General features: G+C 42.6%; 1 protein-coding gene across 1 annotated transcript in view; it reads left to right on the top strand.

Moving 5' to 3' along the window:
• LOC138303656 (alpha-2-macroglobulin-like protein 1) overlaps window positions 1–20,124 on the top strand; it is a 182,941-nt gene extending 162,817 nt beyond the window's left edge. The window contains exons 29-36 of the mRNA XM_069242960.1: window positions 441–646; window positions 5,185–5,400; window positions 9,054–9,169; window positions 13,558–13,648; window positions 14,502–14,570; window positions 17,622–17,724; window positions 19,394–19,423; window positions 19,777–20,124. Of these exons, the coding sequence (XP_069099061.1) occupies window positions 441–646; window positions 5,185–5,400; window positions 9,054–9,169; window positions 13,558–13,648; window positions 14,502–14,570; window positions 17,622–17,724; window positions 19,394–19,422 (830 nt within the window). The 3' untranslated portion in view covers window position 19,423; window positions 19,777–20,124. The remainder of the gene's footprint in view (window positions 1–440; window positions 647–5,184; window positions 5,401–9,053; window positions 9,170–13,557; window positions 13,649–14,501; window positions 14,571–17,621; window positions 17,725–19,393; window positions 19,424–19,776) is intronic.
• The last annotated feature ends 213 nt before the right edge of the window (window positions 20,125–20,337 follow it).

Raw genomic sequence — 20,337 nt, forward strand, 5'->3', positions numbered from 1 at the left:
TGCACCTTCACCAATTTATGAACATATGGTGGACTCAATGCATCAGAAACAGTCCATATTGCATATCATCAGGATTAACAAATACTGCCCTCCAGATTCCATTTGTGTGGTCTAAGTTGTCTATAAGAGACATCTTGGTCTTCTTTAAAACAATTGGTTACAAAACCAGCTGACTCAAACATACAGTCAAACACACACATGAGCACACGCACACACTCTCCCAAACACCTGCAGAACTCTCTTTAATACTCTCTTCCATTTCCTGTTTGTTGTTTGTGTTTATTCTGAAATAATTCCATTCTTTCTTTTGGTGGGGAGGCAGATCATATAAAGATGTGCATGCGTGTGTAAACCCGATGAGATTGGACATTGTATCAGCATATAAAGGCTTTGAAGAAAGCAGTGGTGCAGTGTAAACATTAAAGTTTGTGTTTGTCTAGGCGTGAACATATTTTGGACTCAGGCAGGAAAGGAAGCAGAGCTGTGGACCACACCAGCACAGGGAATGGTGGAGATCTCAGCCATCATCCTTCAGGCCCTCCTTTGTCGGCAACACTTGACCAAGGAGGATCTTATGAAAAGTTCCCAGATTGCAGGTGGGATAATGCACCAGCAGAACGCCTATGGGGGTTATGCTACCACTCTGGTAAGTGAGTGTTGTGTTACTACTGAGATGTCTGAGATATTGCATGCTCCCACTAATGCTTTAGTGAACTAATAAAAATGTGTCACGTTGCAAATCCATTCCAATACTACACCAAACAAGCAAAGATCTTGACTACGTCACAACTATAAGTGTATTTTCCATACATGTGCAAAAGTATGACTACCATAAAACCATAGACTGGCATGAATTGCGATGGAAATAATCTGGAATGTGAGTATGCAAATGTGATACGAGTTGAAAAGTAAATTGCTTCTTGGTGCATGCAAGGGTGAGTCATGCAAATCATGGAACTGGTGTACCCTGTCAAGAGCACTTTCCTCAAGAGCAGTACCCTCCAATGCCCACCTTCTGGCAGCACCGACTCTGCAACTATATTAGTTATCAGAGGTTCGGAGTGGCTGGATGAGGGGAAGGGATTTTGGGGAGGGTACTGTGGGGAGGAAGACCTGTGACAATAATAAAGACTATGAAATCAGATGTCATGTATTAAATGGCTTGATATACTTTCAACAGATATGATTGTATGAACCTATTCTTACCTGTTGGATTTATGATGAATGAACCAGATTTGTAGTTTGTTGGATTACTTTCCAATACTGGGTAATTTGGGATTGTAGAGGGAATCTGGGGGGTCATTCCAACTTTGGCGGGCGTTTGGCGTTCCCACGCCAGAATACCGCACCGCGGTCAAATGACCGCCGCGGTCATTCTGACTTTCCCACTGGGCGGGCGGGCGACCGCCAAAAGGCCGCCCGCCCGCCCATCGGGAAAGACCCAGCAACGATGAAGCCGGCTCCGAATGCAGACACTGAAAATCTTAATAGGGCCCTGTTAGGGGGCCCCTACAGTGCCCATGCCAGTGGCATGGGCACTGCAGGGGCCCCCAGGGGCCCCACGACACCCGTTCCCGCCATCCTGTTTCTGGCGGTGAAAACCGCCAGAAACAGGATGGCGGGAAGGGGGTCGGAATCCCCATGGCGGCGCTGCTTGCAGCGCCGCCGTGGAGGATTCCCTGGGGCAGCGGAAACCCGGCGGGAAACCGCCGTTTCCGTTTTCTGACCGCGGCTTTACCGCCGCGGTCAGAATGGCCCCTGAAGCACCTCCAGCCTGTTGGCGGTGCTTCCTCCGTCCCCGGCCCTGGCGGTCCATGACCGCCAGGGTCGGAATGACCCCCTTGGTTTCAATTCCTATCTTCCCAAGAGTATACAGTCTTATATTCATGTAACTTAAAAATTAAAGTACTCTATTAACCTTTAAACAAATAATGCAGGATTCCTTAAAATAGCACTCAGGGGGTCATTCTGACTCCCGCGGGCGGCGGAAGCCGCCCGCCTGGCGGGAACCGCCAGAAGACCGTACCGCGGCGGTCATTCTGACTTTCCCGCTGGGCCGGCGGGCGACCGCCAGAAGGCCGCCCGCCGGCCCAGCGGGAAAGCCCCAGCAACGATGAAGCCGGCTCCGAATGGAGCCGGCGGAGTTGCTGGTGTGCGACGGGTGCAGTGGCACCCGTCGCGATTTTCAGTGTCTGCTAGGCAGACACTGAAAACCATTGTGGAGCCCTGTTAGGGGGCCCCTGCACTGCCCATGCCTGTGGCATGGGCAGTGCAGGGGCCCCCAGGGGCCCCACGACGCCCGTTCCCGCCATCCTGTTCCTGGAGGTGTTTACCGCCAGGACCAGGATGGCGGGAAGGGGGTCGGAATCCCCATGGCGGCGCTGCTTGCAGCACCGCTGTGGAGGATTTCCTGGGGCAGGGGAAAACCGGCGGGAAACCACCGGTTTCCCTTTTCTGACCGCGGCTTTACCGCCGCGGTCAGAATTGCCCCAGAAGCACCGCCAGCCTGTTGGCGGTGCTTCCTCCGTCCCCGGCCGTGGCGGTCCATGACCGCCAGGGTCGGAATGACCCCCTCAGTCTTTTAAAATACCGAAAGACAAAAATCACCAAAAGAATATTCCCCAAAAATGAAAGTACTGGTTGCTTTCAAGCTTGTCCACACATTGTAAATTCACTCATGTTTGCTTTCTCCAAAATACATGAATGTTCCGTGATTCTCTGATTAAAGTCTTTCAAAAAGCTGTTTTATCACATCTCAAAAATAGTCTGTTGCTATAAATTAACTTCGACTTGATATTCTTTCAAAAACTCTCTTTTATCACATCTCAGAAATATTCTGTTTCTTTAAATAAACTTCAGCTTGATAATATTTCAAAAAGGCTCTTTTATCACATCTTATAAATAGTCTGTTTCTATTAATTAACTTTGACTTGACCTTCTTAAGAAGAAAATACTTTTATCACATTTCTGTAAATTAACTTGACTTGACATCCTTTCAAAAAGCTTAGTTACCACATCTCAGAATCAATCTGTTCTATAAATTAACTTTGTCTTGACATTCCTACTAATTTTCACAAAATAAATTGAGTAAATTGTTCCTTGGGTTTTCACAAAACAATCTCTGTCTATAAGTAAGTTCAGCCCTGGAACTCTCCGAGGCTTCTCACATCACATACATCACAAAGCTTTCATTGACAATTCCCAAAAGAGGCTTACCTGATTCAGGAGCTTATCAGTCATGGCCAGCTGCCAGGATAGAAGGTGAATCATGAGCACAAAACAGGCAGTTTTGCTGGTATTTAGAGATGGGTGGGCCTCACCTGATTACGTGATCATCAGGGTATTCTAATTAAGTCAGCACATGGCTCTTCTGCCAACGAGAGGAAATACAGTGAATTACTTGCAAGTCATTGTGTGCTTCAGGATGTAAATAAAGGATATTTTTAAATGACTCTGTCATTTTCTGGAATACTTGCTGTCTCTTGTTTTGTATCGCAACATTTATAAGTTAACAAACCTGGATTCTCCCGTTACCACCACAGGCTGGGCTGATAATCATGACATACCCTGAATTCAACCTCCTCTGGGCTTGATTGAATGTCTGTAAATTTTACCCAAACTTCCCATGAAAAGTCCTTCATTAAAACCCCTAGGATAGCAACCTATGCTGCAAACTGCATTCCTTCATTTGCTGTTCTTCTAAAAAAGTGTAAAGTGCGTCCCCTACAGCATCGCATCTCATCCCCTCATCCCCTCAAACTGCTCAGCACAAATATTGTAGTTGAAACTGATGGAGGTGCCTTGACACACTCTCTAGCTAATTTGTTTCAGCCAGAATGTGTGCCAAGCAAGCTATTTGACATCTTGGGGCAGCTTTACTTATCTATCCCTACTGACAGGGATGTGCTCCTATAAAACAGGCCTGCCATCTACCACTTGTTGGGTCGTGAGCAAATGTTTTGTTAAACTTCTAGCTTCACCAGTTTCCCAGCAGCATGTGACTCTCTTGAGAGTTGGGGGGTGTTTATTGAAAATACCAACTATTGCCTCCATACCACATTCTGAATATACTGGTGTTTGCCTAGCAACACATACCTACAAATGAAAATATTATCACATAAATCATATGAATTTCCGATACTTCTATATCATAAATGGCAGAAAAGCTAAGCAATAGATCTGTTATGTGGCCAGGTAAATACCACATCCCAAATGACATGAGGTCATGAGTTGTCTGCTGTTACTTCTTAAAGACAAAATTCTTCAAAGTTGGTCAATACTCAAAGATTTACATTTATCAGCCATTGATTCCTTTCCACTATTCTTAGATTGCAGGGTTGCTGCTGACAAATTACAATAGTAAATAAGAGAGAAAAAGAAAGAAAGAACGCCTGTAGTCAGCCCCCTTGTGCCATTGACTTTCTTTTGTTTTTATGGTTTTCCATTGCTGGAAAGGGCTGCCCATCAAGTCAAGGCCATGGCATTTCGAGGATGGCTGCATTGCCCCATTTGGGTTCCCATTAGGTTCTTCTGATGGTGCATCAAGCAATGTTTTTGTTAGATTGCTGATACTACATGGTGGTGTAGCTTGTAAATGCGATCCTGGGTGTCTTCTTGGATGTAATCATTTTGCTGGCATAACCCAATTTTATTTTCTGATGTATGGAAATCTTTGTGCAGGAAGTGAATTGTTTGGAAGCATTCACCTGTCATAAATGCATAATGTTTTTCACTAATCACTCTTGTCTGTTCATTTCTTTTACTCTGCTGTTAGATGTGAAAAAGCATACGCTTTCTCAAAGCAGCAAAAATACTTACCCTTTGGCAAGAGCATCCACTCAGCAATATTTTGCTTTGTGTGGATTCTAAGTTCACCATGTAAACTTTATCAGCTGAATCCTATTCTTGACACTCTTCTCAAAGGCTACACCTTACATCTGCTCCTGGGGTTTGTTTAGGAAAGGAAACATAATTCTACCTTCCATATTCTTAATGTCTCACATATTATTTAATTAAGGTATGTTTTTTAGGACAGCTCAGGGGAGGGCACACACACACATTTACCTTTACTGAACTATTACTAACCACTTCCCATAAGAAAATGCCAGAGCTATTGGCTTTGCGAATGCATTTCTTTTTTGCATGTTTAACATTTCAATAATTGTGCATTTTTCTCCACTTTAGGATACATTGGAGGCGCTCAAAGCCATTTCAAAGTTTGCTGCCAGAACATCGAATGGGATCAGTAGCGTCAATGTGACTCTGACCTCCCTCCAAGGGTTTCAGCATGTTTTCAATGTGAATAACTCATCCCGGCTCCTGTTACAGCAAGTGAAGCTCCCCAGTGTGCCTGGGAAGTATGACTTAGATGTGGAAGGTGAAGGCTGTGTATATGTGCAGGTAAGCCAACAGGTTAATTCAAGGCAAACAGTAACTGTCAGGAAATTTTAAGGCTGCTTCTGTTCTATAAACATGATTTCTTAGTTATAATAGGAAGTTAGAAATGTAAAAGCATAAACCTAACTGGCATGTTTATTGAATGAAGGAAGGATTTCATTTCAGCCATACATTGGTTTAGTGAGACATCCATTACAAAATGTTAAAGCACTTGTATATATGTAGAGTTATTAGTAGAACAGATAGATAACTGGTGGTATGGCACTACATTGTGGTCAGGAATATTGACCCAACAACAGATTACATTCACTATACTGCCATATTTACTATCCTTAACTCCACGTCTACTTACCTAGACCTACAATGAGATGCAGTGGTTAGATCAATGTCGATATTTGAGGGTACACCACCTTGCCAGATGCCCAGAGAGACTTAAGAAATGAATCAGTATCATTTACATTCATTCATGGTCATTCTTATTGTGTATTTACTATTCTTATCTCCATGTCTTCTTACCTAGACCTACAATGTGATGCAGTGGTTAGATAAATGTCTAAACACCACCTAGCCAGATGCCCAGAGAGAGACTGGAGTTATGAATCACTATCACATTCATTTATGGCGATTCCTATTGTGCAGATGTTGTTCTAGAACCTGGGACCATCCACAACCGTACAAATATTTGGTTATTTATATCATTCACAGTTCCATCGACAACTCCTGTCTAGCAAAGCTTTTTATTTTGAACCATGCTAAAAAGGAATTAGAGAATTTGATTGTTGCTGCTCAGGGGGCCTTGGGTGTAATGGAGAAGAAGGGAAGGGAAGAATTACATATAGTGATGCAGACGTGAAAGAGCAGAGAAGTAGCAGTAGAGACAAATTATGTTTATTATAATTTTCACGTAAACACCAATGATATTGTATTTTGCAAACACTAAAATAAAGTAAAAAGCGTTCTATACTCAAAAAGATCTTGAAGCCTTGGCAAACATCTTTCATACACAAATATAACAGTGAGCATATTATGCAAGAGTAGGTGAATGGAAATTAACAAAAGGTAGAGCATGATGGGCAGTCCGCCTTGTACCATGAGTGCATCCATTACTAGACTACCTTAGACAAAGTAGCCACATGCTAATCATACAAGCCATCTAGTTAGATCTGTTTTAAAGGCTTACATGCCTTGGTGCCATCAAGCAATAGAGTTAGATGCCTGTAAATTCATGTTGCAATTCATTAGCAAGGGTTTTTGCTCTTATTTCTATTTCTATTTTACATTCTTTCCTACTCCTCTGTGTTGGAATACAGCTTGACTTTCTTTTGGTCCCTTTAATCTATTTTCATCTACTTTTTTTTCCCTGATTCTCTTCCTACAGTATTTAACATTAAAACCCTTAAGACTTGTATTCTGGCATTCATCCAGTCATTTTAATCAATACACATACATTCTTTGAACTCAGTTGGTCCTCTTTAAACTTAATGTAATCAACTGATCAAAAAACTATTTTCTGTATATGAAACCTTTGTTCGTTTGTGTGTGCAAACAGTCTTTCTTAAAGCTAGCACACAAGTGAGAACATAACACAAAAACTGAGTAGTAATTGCAAATTTGTAGGCTAGATGAGTCCTTCATCACTGGAGTTAACATATCTTCAATCCGGAAAAAAGGCACATAACTTAACTGAAAACATGACCCTCATGCACAGTAAAAAAAAAGTTTTACAACCAAGATATTATTAACACAGATTAGTTATACATTGCCCTACATTCCATGTTAATTTAAATAAATAAGTATGTTTTTGCTAAAGCAAATTGGCCACATCCACACAATAATTGGTTTGCCTGAAACCTTAAAGGCCAGAGGGCTAAACTCTTGAAATTTATTTTAAGGCCTGAATAACTCAGAAATGGGTCATTCGCCTGCCCTGGAGATGAACACAGAGAGCTGCTGGGTTCAAAGGCACAGTACAGGACTTGATGGTTTTCGAAACAAGAAAGAAATGGAGGAGACATTGGCTATATCCTGAGACGGGGTGACCTTCGAGGGCCACTCTTTGGGTACACTCATGCTGGTGGACTGTGGCAAGGGAGTCGGCTCAGGAAGTGGTGCCATACAGAGTATACAAGGCCACTAGGCTGGACTGGCCTGCAGTGGGGGGGCACTTGGAATGAGAGCCTTACAGCACTTTTGTAGCACTTACAACCATATCAATGTCTGTTTAATAGGAGTGGGTCATTATGTTGAGATCTACTTCAACAAAGGGAGGGGAATCTAGCACCAAACTATCACAAATAAACTGAGAAAATGGGGCAACCCTTGTGTGATGAGTTAAAAAGCAGTAAATAAGAAAGCATCCTTGATTCGTGCATAAAAATGACCCAAGACTCACAGTTAGTTTTTCCCATTAAAGAATGCATTTTCAAGGTGATCTTGTCAGACTCTGACAAATGTAGCTCTAAAGAAGGCTACTGGAAAGAAGATTTTGCCTAGTATTAGCAAATTGCAAGGTCTCTACAGAGAAATGAGGAAAAAACATTGTTTTTTTTATCAATCCCGCCATTACTAGTGATACAAATTCAAATAGGCTTAGATTGAGGATCCAAAAGAAGTTCCAATAGAAGGCACAATATAGATTCACAATAAGACCCAGATAGAGATTCTGATTGAGCACCAGCTAAAAGACATGCAAGGAAACAGGCAGATGATCAAATATAGTATTGTCAGAGGATCAACTGGAGTATTACATGTAGCGCCTGACAGAGGGCAAAGGATAGAAGAGCAGCGAAAGGATCAGTTGAATGATCAGAAAAAGGAACTGTCAGTGGGCCAGAGAATGAAATTAAGGATTTAATATTAAATACAATAGAAAAATCTGATATAGGCCCAGGTAGAACATTTAACAGATCAGATACCTGGGCCAATCGGGGATCTGCCTGAGGATCAGTGTGATGATCGGACACAACCCATCAATGAGAATCAGCAAGATGTCTGGATAGTGGTTCCAACAGAGCATAAGATATTCATTCAGCTGGAGAATCCGATGGGGGCCTCTTGCATTTTTATTTGTAAGTCACTTTTAGTGGAATAAATGTCATTCTGGGAAAGGGAAGGACTGTGATGACTCCCCCAAATTAGGAGATGAGACTAGGATTGAATCTTCTTTTAAAGAGTACGTTATAAAGAAACATTTTTTAACTGAGTTGGAAGAAAATCTAAGATGTGTCTGTGATTACTAATCTTTCGTAACATTCCTGAGCAAGGCTATTTGCAAATAGGATTACTAATGTTATGAGATTAGTTCTTAAAAACCTGTCAAACTTAACATAAATTGATTTAAATCATTTTAAATAGTATTGTTCTTGCCTGGTGCAACATCTACTTATGTAACACTTACAGAATGTTCTTGTTTTAGGAAATAAATATATCCTTGATTCTTGTGTGGTTAATTACATGTAACTATATACAAAGTTAGATGCATTTAAAACGGCTTTGAACATGTTTTAGTAAAAATGATGGGGACAAAATAGATTCCTTTTACCTCTTGATTTGGGGAATCATAAAAAGAATAAATGCATAGACCAGATAACTGTAAACAATTTACTTGGTAGTCTGGTCTAGTAAAAGTCTTCTACCATTTGTCTCTTGATTTACAGACAACTCTGAGGTACCATGCTCCTCTACCAAAGACAAGTCCCTACTTTGACCTCATTGTGGAGTTTGGGCCAAAAGATTTCATCAACATCACCTTTGCTATCAACATTCAAGTCAGGTGAGGGTATGGGATCCCAAATCCTCTCTGTGAAATAAGAAGTGAGGAAATTTATGGATATTACCTTCATTATTTGCTTTCCTACTCTTTGAAAACCAGGACCTCAAAAGGTAACAAACTGTCATAGTACTCTGTGCATTAAGAGATTCATGAGCAAGTCTTCTGTTCTCCTCTGTGATGACAGCCACTTAGGGGCACAGACATACTTCACCAATTTCTACCACTCTCTACAAATAAAAGGCGGCCCAGATAGAATCGTACACTTCTGCTGCTCCTCGGTGGTGGGAGATGCTCTGGATGCCCCACAGTTTCTACCAATCCATCCTTGGGCTTAGAAATTATGTGGTCACACACCTCCATTCATGCCCCTCTCATTGATGTGTAGCACCACTTTACATTACCACTCAATTGAGCTTGGGGACTATCCAGGAAAACACACCTCTATTTCTAACACACCCTTGTCTATTATTTAGGTTTCCTAGGCAAAACCAGTACCCAAAAATCTAGACACCCCAAAATGTATGTCATTTGGTTCTCCCACAGTTTACTGGATCAAAGACAGCGTTACGCCTCAATTTAATGAGGCAGTGTGTCTCCGTATTAAGGCACCTCCTTAAACATCAGTTTAGCCAAATATCACAATTAAAAATTAATGGACCCCATTCAATAACTGAGTTCTAGATCGATGAAAAGTTAAAGGGTTTTATTACAAAATCAAAAAATAGGCATTGAAGAGTAAATGCCATGAAGGTTCTCAGACGCAAGTTACACAGAGCACGTAAAAATTTACAATTATTCTAAATCCCAAATGAACAGCAAACCCAGAAAGAAATTGGGCAGCATCCTTAGTAGCAACAAGAAAAGTTCAAAAATCTTCTCTCTCACTCCCAAAATCAAGAGGATTTTATACAAAAATTATTTCATAGGAAAGTAGCTGTTCTACACATTCATCGTGGTGTGAGCAAAGTGTTATTTCTTTAGTTAGTCAGAAAACAAGAAAAATAAATGTCATTATTTTAACACATAAGAACCGTCCCAATTTCTTCAATAATTATTAAGACCCCTCTATGCTACTGTCAGTCAGAGATGGTTGAACAAATATGAAATATTTAACAATAAGACATTCTTTGAATGAATAAACCTAGTTAAGGAATGAAAAATGTAGATACATGTTGCAATTTTACATCCGCACCACGGAAGATTCACAATAAGCAGGACAACAACAGAAGTAGAAATAAACTATTATGGTATCTGCTTGGGGAAACCTCCTAAACAACGTGTTGTGAACAACGCAGATATTTCCCACGAAAGCGTAACCACGCTTGCCAGAACAGCGACTGCTTTTTTCTGTGCCTTAACCACGCAAGTGCTGAACTACGCATATGTGCGCTTACGGCACAGAAAAAGGCAGAGTGGATCGGAGAGGACGTGGTGAGGTAAGTGGGGCTGGGGCAGGGTTGGAGGTGGTTTTTAGGGGTGGGGTGGATTTAGGGCTTGGGGCGGGTGGGAGAGTTGGCCTTTTTTTTAGGGGCGGGGTGGGGTTTTTTTTTTTTTTTTTTTACTTATTGTGGGAAGGTTTTAGGGCGCAGGGTGGGTTGGGGGTGTCAGGGTAGGTGGTGAGGTCGGGGTAGTTTAGTTTTTAGGAGTGGGGCTGGGGTTATAGTTTTTTTTAGGGCTTAGGGTGGGTGGGGGTTCAGGGTAGTTTACTTATTTGGGGGGAAGTTTTAGTGCGCAGGCTAGGTTGGGGGTGTCAGGGTGGTTTTGTTTTTAGGGACAAGGGTGGGGGTGTCAGGGTATATATTTTTTTGTGCTCAGGGTGGGTTGGTGGGTCGGTATAGCTTGGTTTTTAGTGGTAGGGTAGGGGGGTCGGGATAGTTTTTCTTTTAGGGCTCAGGGTTTAGTTATCAGGGATAGGGGAGGGTTCTATGGCTCAGGGCGGGGGGGTTGGGGTAGTTGTGAGGGCTGGGGCAGCGTTTTAGGGCTCTGGGCTGGGGGTTGGGGTAATTGTAAGGGTTGGGACAGGGTTTTAGGGTTCAGGGCTGGGGGAAGGGGCAGTTTGCAGGGCTGTGGACAGTTTTAGGGCTCACTGTGGGGGGGGGCTGGGGTCGGGATAGTTTTAAGTAGGGGCAAGGTGTTAGACATTAGGAGGGGAGTCAGGTAGTTTCCAGAGCATAATGGGGTCCATTTTAGGGCTCAGGGATAGGTGGGTTTAGGGACCAGGGGGAGGGGGCAGTTTTATGGCTGGGGTGCGGTGTTAGGGCCAAGGGCAGGTGGGGGAATTTAACTCACATCTTCCTTTGCCATGCATGCTTTTACAACAGAATTAGTTGTAAAGGCATGCGTGGTAAAGACGTGGTCGTTCTTAAGACCGCCTTGTTCTGGTATGCTTGCTTTAGGCATTCATGCTTCCATCACACAATCATCTGCTTGACTGTGTTTTGTGGAGCTTGAAAAATAAAAATCATTGGCCCCACCCTCAGAATTTTTCACAATTATTTTATAAAGATGGCAATGTTTAAATATGTCTAGACCTATTTAAACATTGCAGTTACATACTGTTACCTTTTTAAAAATGCAGTATCATGCTTCTGCTTAACCCCTTCAATGCGGGCATCGGCCACTGGCCGACGCCCCCACTACCTCCCTGGTGTGGGTCATGACCAGTGGCCGACACCAGGACGGGGGTTAATAAATCTTCGGGTGCGTCGCACCCAAGGATTTATTTATTTATTTTTTGCTCCCAGGGAGACATGGAAGCTCTTCCGTGTCCCCCTCAGCCCCCCACCCGCCCCTTTGTGACCGCGCTGACGTAACAATGTTGATTTCCCCATCGGAGCAGGAAGCAGCCTTGCGGCCGCTTCCTGCTCCAATGGGGAAAACGGCCTTCCCCACGTTCGGGAAGGCCTCGTAAGAAAGGGAAGAGTCTCCCCTTTCTTACGAGGCCTTCCTGAAAGTGTTTCCTGGCCCCCGATCGCAGCTGTGCTGCGATCGGGGGCCAGGAAACACTTTCAGGAAGGGCTCGTAAGAAAGGGGAGAGTCTCCCCTTTCTTACGAGGCCTTCTGAAAGTGTGGATTTTGGAAATGCAAAGGTTTTCTTGATACCTATTTTTCACTCTTCATATTTCAGCAAATGAATTGCTGTATACCCAGTATAGAATGAAAACCAACTGCAAGGTGCATCTCATTTTCTGGCTCTGGGTACCTAGGGTTCTTGATGAACCTACAAGCCCTCTATATCCCGCAACAAGAAGAGTCCATCAGACATAACGGTATATTGCTTTAAAAAATCTGACATCGCAGGAAAAAGTTACAGAGTAAAACATAAAGAAAAATGGCTGTTGTTTTCAGCTCAATTTCAATATTTTTTTACTTCAGCTGTTATTTTCTGTAGGAAAACCTTGTAGGATCTACACAAATGACCCCTTGCTGAATTCAGAATTTTATCTAGTTTTTATAAATGTTTAGCTTTCCGAGATCCAGCTTTGGTTTCACACCCATTCCTGTCACTAACTGGAAGGAGGCTGAAAGCACCAAAAATAGTAAAAATGGGGTATGTCCCAGTAAAATGCCAAATTTGTGTTGAAAAATGTGGTTTTCTGATTCAAGTCTGCCTGTTCCTGAAAGGTGGGAAGATGGTGATTTTAGCACCAGAAACCCTTTGTTGATGGCATTTTCAGGGAAAAAACCACAAGCCTTCTTCAGCAGCCCTTTTTTCCCATTTTGTTGGAAAAAAACTAAATTTTCACTGTATTTTGGCTAATTGTTGGTCTCCTCCAGGGGAAACCACAAACTCTGGGTACCATTAGAATCCCTAGGATGTTGGAAAAAAAGGACGCAAATTTGGCGTGGGTAGCTTATGTGGACAAAAAGTTATGAAGGCCTAAGCGCGAACCACCCCAAATAGCCAAAAAAGGGCTCAGCACTGGGGGGGGGGGGCGGGAAAGTCCCAGCAGCTAAGAGGTTAAAACAGAGGCCTGTTATCTGTATAATGCTTCTTTTGGCCAGAGTCTGGAGCCCCCCCTTTGATCATTTTAGGCCCCCCTAGGGGGGTGCACCCCACAGTTTGAAGACCTCTGATTTAATCTGTAAATATATATTTATACACACACACCTATATATACAGATACGTTGTTGATGCACAGAAATATAAACCTGAAAAACCCCGGCAAGAGAAGGCTCCTTCATATATGCTACTTGCCCTTCTTTGTGTGAGACTTCCCGGGCACTCCTGCATCTCTTGATTGTTGGAAGACCAAGCATATATGGCCACTTCCACATCTTTCACCTTTTGGTCAAAGTGAAGTTTCTGCTCTTTCCCCTCTCACACTATTGTACCCGAGGATAAGAAAAGATGTGCACCAACCCATTTCCCTATTGCTCTCTTCCAGATACACAGGGACTCGTAACACCACCAACATGGCCATGATGGAGGTGGGACTACCCTCTGGGTTCAGTCCCATCGTAGATTCCTTGAATCAGGTGAGATGCTGATCTAACGTGGATAATTGTCCGCTGGTGTACTGGGAGTTCTGCTGTTTATGTTTTACTTAAATTTATAATCCATAGACTCTGAAGAATGGAGCTGTCCACGTTCGAATATAAAGCATAGAAGGAGCTCTAATGAAGTATTTAACTTGAAATTATTTGAAATATTTCGAACTAATACATACAGACAATGTGGCAGAATTTCCTGGATGAGCACTGGTTGACTCAGTGGTTATCAAAATATAAGCAAATTGGTTCAACAAACAGTGAACCAGTGAGTTGTTACTCATGGTTCAAAGGGTATGGAGTATTGTGCTTCCTGTCCAAGAAAAGAGCTTTGGCACCTTGTCAATGATAGGAAGTGCTACAAAAACATAACTGCATTGTGGGCTGGTGCCTATCATGTCACTCACAGCGTACAATATTTGTATAATTCTTCAGCCCAAACAAGTCAATGTCTGTCCCTATGACCAACTACTGTATTTAACACTCCTTTCTTTGAATATCTAATTTTCCCTCTTTCCTATCCCCTTCTGTCTCACTTGTGCTCTCATCTTTCTTCCATTTTTCACCAGATCACTCTCTCTTCCCCTTTGTCTTTTCTTTTCTTTGCTTATTTAACTGCTTCCTATTTTTTCATTAAACTTATCTTGCATGTTTTGTCTCTATGTGTTTCCTTCTCTGTCATTCCTGTGATTTATTTGCTCAATGTATTTCTCTCACGTTTTACTTCTCACAGTTTAATTAACTTTTCCTTTTCATTTACTTTTCTTCTCTGTCTTCCTACTCTACCTCTCACACCACTTTCGCCTTCACATTTTCATGATTTGATTTCTTTTACTTATAGGTACAAAACAATTTCATGGTGAAGAGAATAGAACAGACACAACTACAAGTTATCTTTTACCTGGAAGAGGTGAGTGCTCCTATAGATGGCTTTCTATGATATGATATCTCTCTGGGACAAAATGAGGTCCATAATGTTACAATAGTGACCATAAGAGAACTGTTACCTTATTCCAGACATATGTGAGAGTATGTTCCACCATTGAAGTATGGCTCTTAAAACAATTAGGAGCAGGTGGATCAGGAGTTTTGTTTTGATGGTCAGGACTGAGATGAGGAATAACCATCTTCCAGCCAATGAGGTTGAGAAGCCTGGTCCAGTTCTCCACACAATAAAAAATCAGAATGCCCTTGTCGTACACCGGCTAAACTACTTAAACACAGTATCTAAGGGAACACCAAAGGAAGAGATGCAGATAACCCAGGCGGTTTAAGGCCATGTAGCAGGTCTTGCCTAATCCTGAGGAAATCAGTCACATCGCCACTGATGAAGAAGCTCCCCTGGCTTCCAGTTGAACGAACAGTTAAATTCAAGATTCTGCTCACTGTTTTCTGCACTTATGTACCAAAAGGCCTGGAACATTTACAAAAGATTATCCCCAAATAGATCCTTGATAACAAAGTTTGTGCTGAAAATCAAATTTCAGCTACCAGAAACATGAGAAATGGAGAAGGACCATAAAATTCCTAAGCACTAGGGTTTGCAATGACATTAATGCAACCATCTTGAAGGTCGGAATGCAAAGCTGTCCATTTACACTGCCCTTAGTTATAGAGCACTGAAGATGGATCTGCTCGAGAAGGCCTCTGAGTCTCCCAGACATCTATTGGGACTCACTATAGTTCAAAAAGGGAGTGGATCCTTTCAGTTGCATTTAGACGTCCACACACTGTTGTCTCCCACACTGGGTTTGCAGTCACTGAGGCAACTACCCAACTATTCCCTCAACAACACCTGACCTCTTCATCCCTACTTATCTGACACTAAAAAGTGAGTTTTTGAGAAGTGGAAGGTAGACAACATATTGGCGTGGTGCAATACAAATAAAACAAGAGATAAATAGCTGTAATTAAAAATTACTTTTCAACTTACAAAAATAAACAAGAACAAAACACAGGAGGAAACAAATAGAAAACTAAAATGGGAGAAAGAGAAAGGTGGTTGCATTGAACTCGAAAGGTTGCAGAGTCCAAGGTCTAGCATTATCTTTAGGGTGCTAAACAATTCTATGTCATATTCTGGTGCCAGTAGGAGGTAAAAGTATAAATACCTTTAGTACAGCTATTTCTTTTGACCTACAGCTCTTTCTTCAGAAGCTGCTGTGAGAATGACATGTCTGCATAGGATAAGGGGATCTGCTATTGTTTATTATTCCTACCTCTACTCCATGACACACCTCTGTGCTGATCCAGGAAATCACTAAGACGCTTGCTGTATTCCTGAGCGCTTCTTCCTCCCATGCCATTCCAAGTTGGGCAATCCTATCTCCACCAGGATGTGCACAACCTGGCAGTGTTGTAGGCAGTCAGAGGTCCTCATGGAATCCTGTCTATAGGGTGGAGGTCAATCTCCTTCTCCCCAGTTTCCTGCTCTGTGACCCTTCAGTTGCAGAACTACTGTGTCCTAAATGTATGTGTTAAAAAAAAACAGAAGGGGAGCTGGTGTGGGTCCACACAGAACAGGAATACAGAATGGTTTATCAGGCATCCACTGGGACTTGAGTGCCCAGCTGTCTTTGCCAAGACCATTGGATAGAGCAGAGTCTGTAAGAAGAAAGAGCCTTTCCTTGAAATCCTGCCTTGTCCTGCAGGTCAAGATGCACTAAATTAATGCTCAGCACAAAAACATTATTTAAAGTATTAACAAAGGACATAACACTCCTCCGTCTTCACATAACCGAGACAACACAGTAACACAGGCCACCACAGAATGTAAGAAGGTATTATCCTATGATTTAGTGACTTCGGCCCAGGTTAAAAAATTCCATTTTGCTGCACTCGGTTTGCATCATAAAAGTTACTCAAACCTTCACAGAATGTTTTTTATTTACTTTCCAGTACAAACCTTGTTTTGCGCTGGGCAGTTCCCTCAAAGTAATTAAAGCAGTGCAACTTTGCATTACTCAACGACAAGAAGTCATTTTATGGGTTGTGTATGGGAGTTCCCAGGCCACCACCCATAACACAAAACCCAATCTGCCAACAATAGTAGACGGGGTTTGTGCCAAAGAATAAGGTCGATTTAAAGCAGGAGAAATGCTTTTATTTCTCTTAATTTTTGTCACTTTGCATGTGCTCTGCACTGTTCAGCACGCATTCAAAGTAGGAAAAGTTTTAAAGTCAGTCTATGCATAGTATTTTATACTGGAAGGTTATTCTTCGTATTATATGCTGGAAGGTTAGTCTTCCAGCAGTAAACCCATGGACGTCATTTAGGGGTCGCCTGGGGTCGCAGCTGCGACCCCCAGCTTGCCCCTTGCGACCCCTGGCGCTGCCTCTGCGACCCCTGGCCTCAGGTGGCAAAATCAGTGCCAGGAACACAGGAGCAGATCCTTCTTATGCATCTTGCTTGGGGTACAGTTTTTTATGACACTAATAGTGAATAATATATAATTCACTATTAGTGTAATAAAAAGTGAAGTACAGTTAGCTGGAATGTGACCCTCCTTGGTAGCTGAGGTAAGTAAAAAACACTTTTCAATGTATGTTGAGTGCATGCTTGCGGGTGAGAGTGTTTATGTGAGAGAGAGTGTGTGTATGAGTGAATGCGTGTTTGTGTAAGCATGTGTGTGCGAGTGAAGGTGTGTGATGTCACTTCCACTACCCCTGGCATTTTGGTGAATTGACGCCCATGAGTAAACCTATGCTAGGCAAGACTCACACACATTTGCACTATGGTGCATGAGTCCGCATCAGTGCTAGAGAGAGAGAAGGATAGCACCACATCTCTGTAGATATGAAGCTTTCCTATGCTCGCCGTGTTGCTGCGTTGAGTGACACTTTGTTACACTGGGCCTGAGTCTGGTTCTGTCATCCCGCCTCCATTTTTGATGTTTGGGGGATCAAGGGAGGGGCCAGGATTGAGTCCGCTCACCTTCTCTCTCGTCCTCTCTGACTCCAGCTGACTCATGCGCAGCAGAACATCACATTTGAGATGCACCAGGATGTCCAGGTTGAGGATCGGAAGCCCAGAATGGTTAAAGTCTATGACTACTACAACCCAGGTAAGGCCATTGCTCACACGCACATCATGGTCCAAAGCGGCGCCTGCATCTGAATTCAACGCATCCTATTGTACATATCATTTACTCCTTTATTATCATCTTTCGTTGCCACCATATGCCATTTTTTTTACTTTCAATGTTTCTCTTTTCTTTCTCATCTTTATTTTTTAGGTTCTCTCCTCTTATTTTTTTATGTTCCTGCTTATTGTTTTCTCTTTTATTTTTCCTTATCGTTTTTTTTTTCTTTTACCCGGTTAGTGTTTTTTTTATTTTATTTTTTACATCGTTTCCTTCCATTGCTTCTATGGTGGCGGTCACTAACTACATCCCGCACTTTGCTATGTAGTGCTTCCACTACATGCTTACTGCATTACGCCCACAGTTAGCGCTGCAATGCATCTCCTTAATCTGGACTTTGATTTGCATCCGTGCAGTGCACCCACCTTATCCATCTTCATCGTTAATACACTCTGCAGCACTCAAACTGCAATCCACCATTGGGTTTATTGTCCCCCTCTCTTAAATCTTTCTTCTTTCTTCTGTTATTGGCAGGCATTATATCATTAACTCCTTTTGTTGTTCACATTGCGCCTCCTTTAATTCATATGCGTCTCAGGCATGATTGGACTTTATTAATCTCAATTGACAAATATGTCTCTGATGGTGAACTCACTTCACACAAAAAAATGGAACATAGTTGCTGGTGGCATGAAGAGGTCTGTCAGATGTTTTGCGGGCCTGGGTCTGAAACATCATGCCGGGCCTCACATTTCACAAGCACCAGTTTCTAAGTTTTAAAAAACTGTCCTCAGAGAAAGGCAAAGCACAGTGGATCCAGAATCCGGCGCCATCTAGTGGTTTTAGCTGTGATAGCTGCCAGGAATAAATATTGCACCCTTACTTCGATATATCTATTAGAACAGTGGTTCCCAACCTGTGGTCCGGGGACCCCTCGGGGTCCGCGAAGCCACCTCAGGTGGTCCGCGACTGCTTAGAAAATTAAATAATATTAAAAGATTTGTTCCCCAGCTTTCAATATTCACTCAGTGAGGGGTCCCCGGATTCCAGTAATAATTTATTGGGGGTCCCCGGGTTCCCGTAATGATAAAGTGGGGGTCCACAGAAGTCAAAAGGTTGGGAACCACTGTATTAGAAGTCCAAGTGCACTGAAAACGCCCAAACTCTGGTACAATGATTCCTTCAGCCCCCAAGGCCCCCTATTTCAGGCAGCCCTGGGCCGTCTACTCCAGTCTATTGGTGGAAGGCGGTAGAGTGAGGCTAAAATACATAGACAACCCAAGGAATGACGTACCACTCAAGTGCCTCCTGAAACAGACAAGGCAATGAGATGATTGAGAACTATATTCCTACAGAGGAATGAATTTAAAGAAAGGAGCAAGTTTATATATCTAAAAAATAATACAAGGCGAAAAATGGTTTATGGTGTTATTATTTTTCTTGTGAAATCCGCCAGTAGAATTTTCTTCCCCATAGGGCACGGGGCAGAAGAAATTTCACTGGTCACTTCTCTCCTGACTCGGGAATTATTCCAGAAATCTGAAGAGTTCCCACACTACCCAACTCTAAATCATCATCTTAGTCTGTTTACTATGCTTTTCTATAATTGCTTCTCAATGATGTCCTCAACCGTGCTATCTTTTTCTTACAGAAGAGAGTGCCACCGTCTTCTACTTGTAAGGTAAGCACCCATCACTTATCCCCAACAGGGTTTGCAAAATCCATGACAGAAGAGGAGATCGTGGGTTCCCTGTGTTTTGTGACATGCGCAAAACACTGCTGTGGTCTCACTGGCCCATGTAAGGATGCAGCAAGATTTGGAGGGTCTGTACAAAGAAAAAGTATTTCCAGAAAAGTTGAGTTGGTGTAGTGGACACAAAGCCCATTTCATGTGTTGAAGCCCTGGACAGCCACAAGCGCGCGGCCTGTAGACTATATTTCTACAGCAGGGCTACAAGTCACAGAGAAGGGACAGGCTGAGGTCATACCCAAGTCATACTAACTCAAGTTTTTGTCTCTCTATCTCTTTCACAGGAGCTAAGGGTGAGAATGCTGGGATGAGATCATCCACCCAGTAAAATGACCCTCAGATGGAGGCCACCAATTGATGTGTGTGGAGGAGTGGAGAAATCAAGTAGAGAGGAGGATGAGGGCAAAGAATTTTACAAATTATCTTTATGTCACCAAATTAATATTTTGTGTTTCATGTTGTCAAGATTATTTCAGTAATGCTAGAACCTCACAGTGCAGTGGGCTTAAGGTTCCTGCTTCATTGAAGAGTGGGCCTTTACCCGAAATTATCACTTTTTCCTTTTCACAAGTGGACAAATGGCTAGCTCTGTTTTTTTACCCCTTTGAACATAAATGAAGTCTTGCACATCATGAACGGTTTGGAATTTATTAAACGATTGCATTTGCAAATGTTCCTTTCTGGGTATGTGCCATTTCAAATGGAGAACAACGGACTCTAGGACTTTGACTAGGAGGAATTTGGGCTAACATCAAACCAGTAGATCTGATCTCTAGGAGACATGGTTTCCAGAAATCCAGTGTGTCTGTGTGGATGGCATCCAGTTGTGCCCTAACCTGAGAATA

Source organism: Pleurodeles waltl, chromosome 7, assembly GCF_031143425.1.
Source record: "Pleurodeles waltl isolate 20211129_DDA chromosome 7, aPleWal1.hap1.20221129, whole genome shotgun sequence".
Classification (NCBI taxonomy): domain Eukaryota; kingdom Metazoa; phylum Chordata; class Amphibia; order Caudata; family Salamandridae; genus Pleurodeles; species Pleurodeles waltl.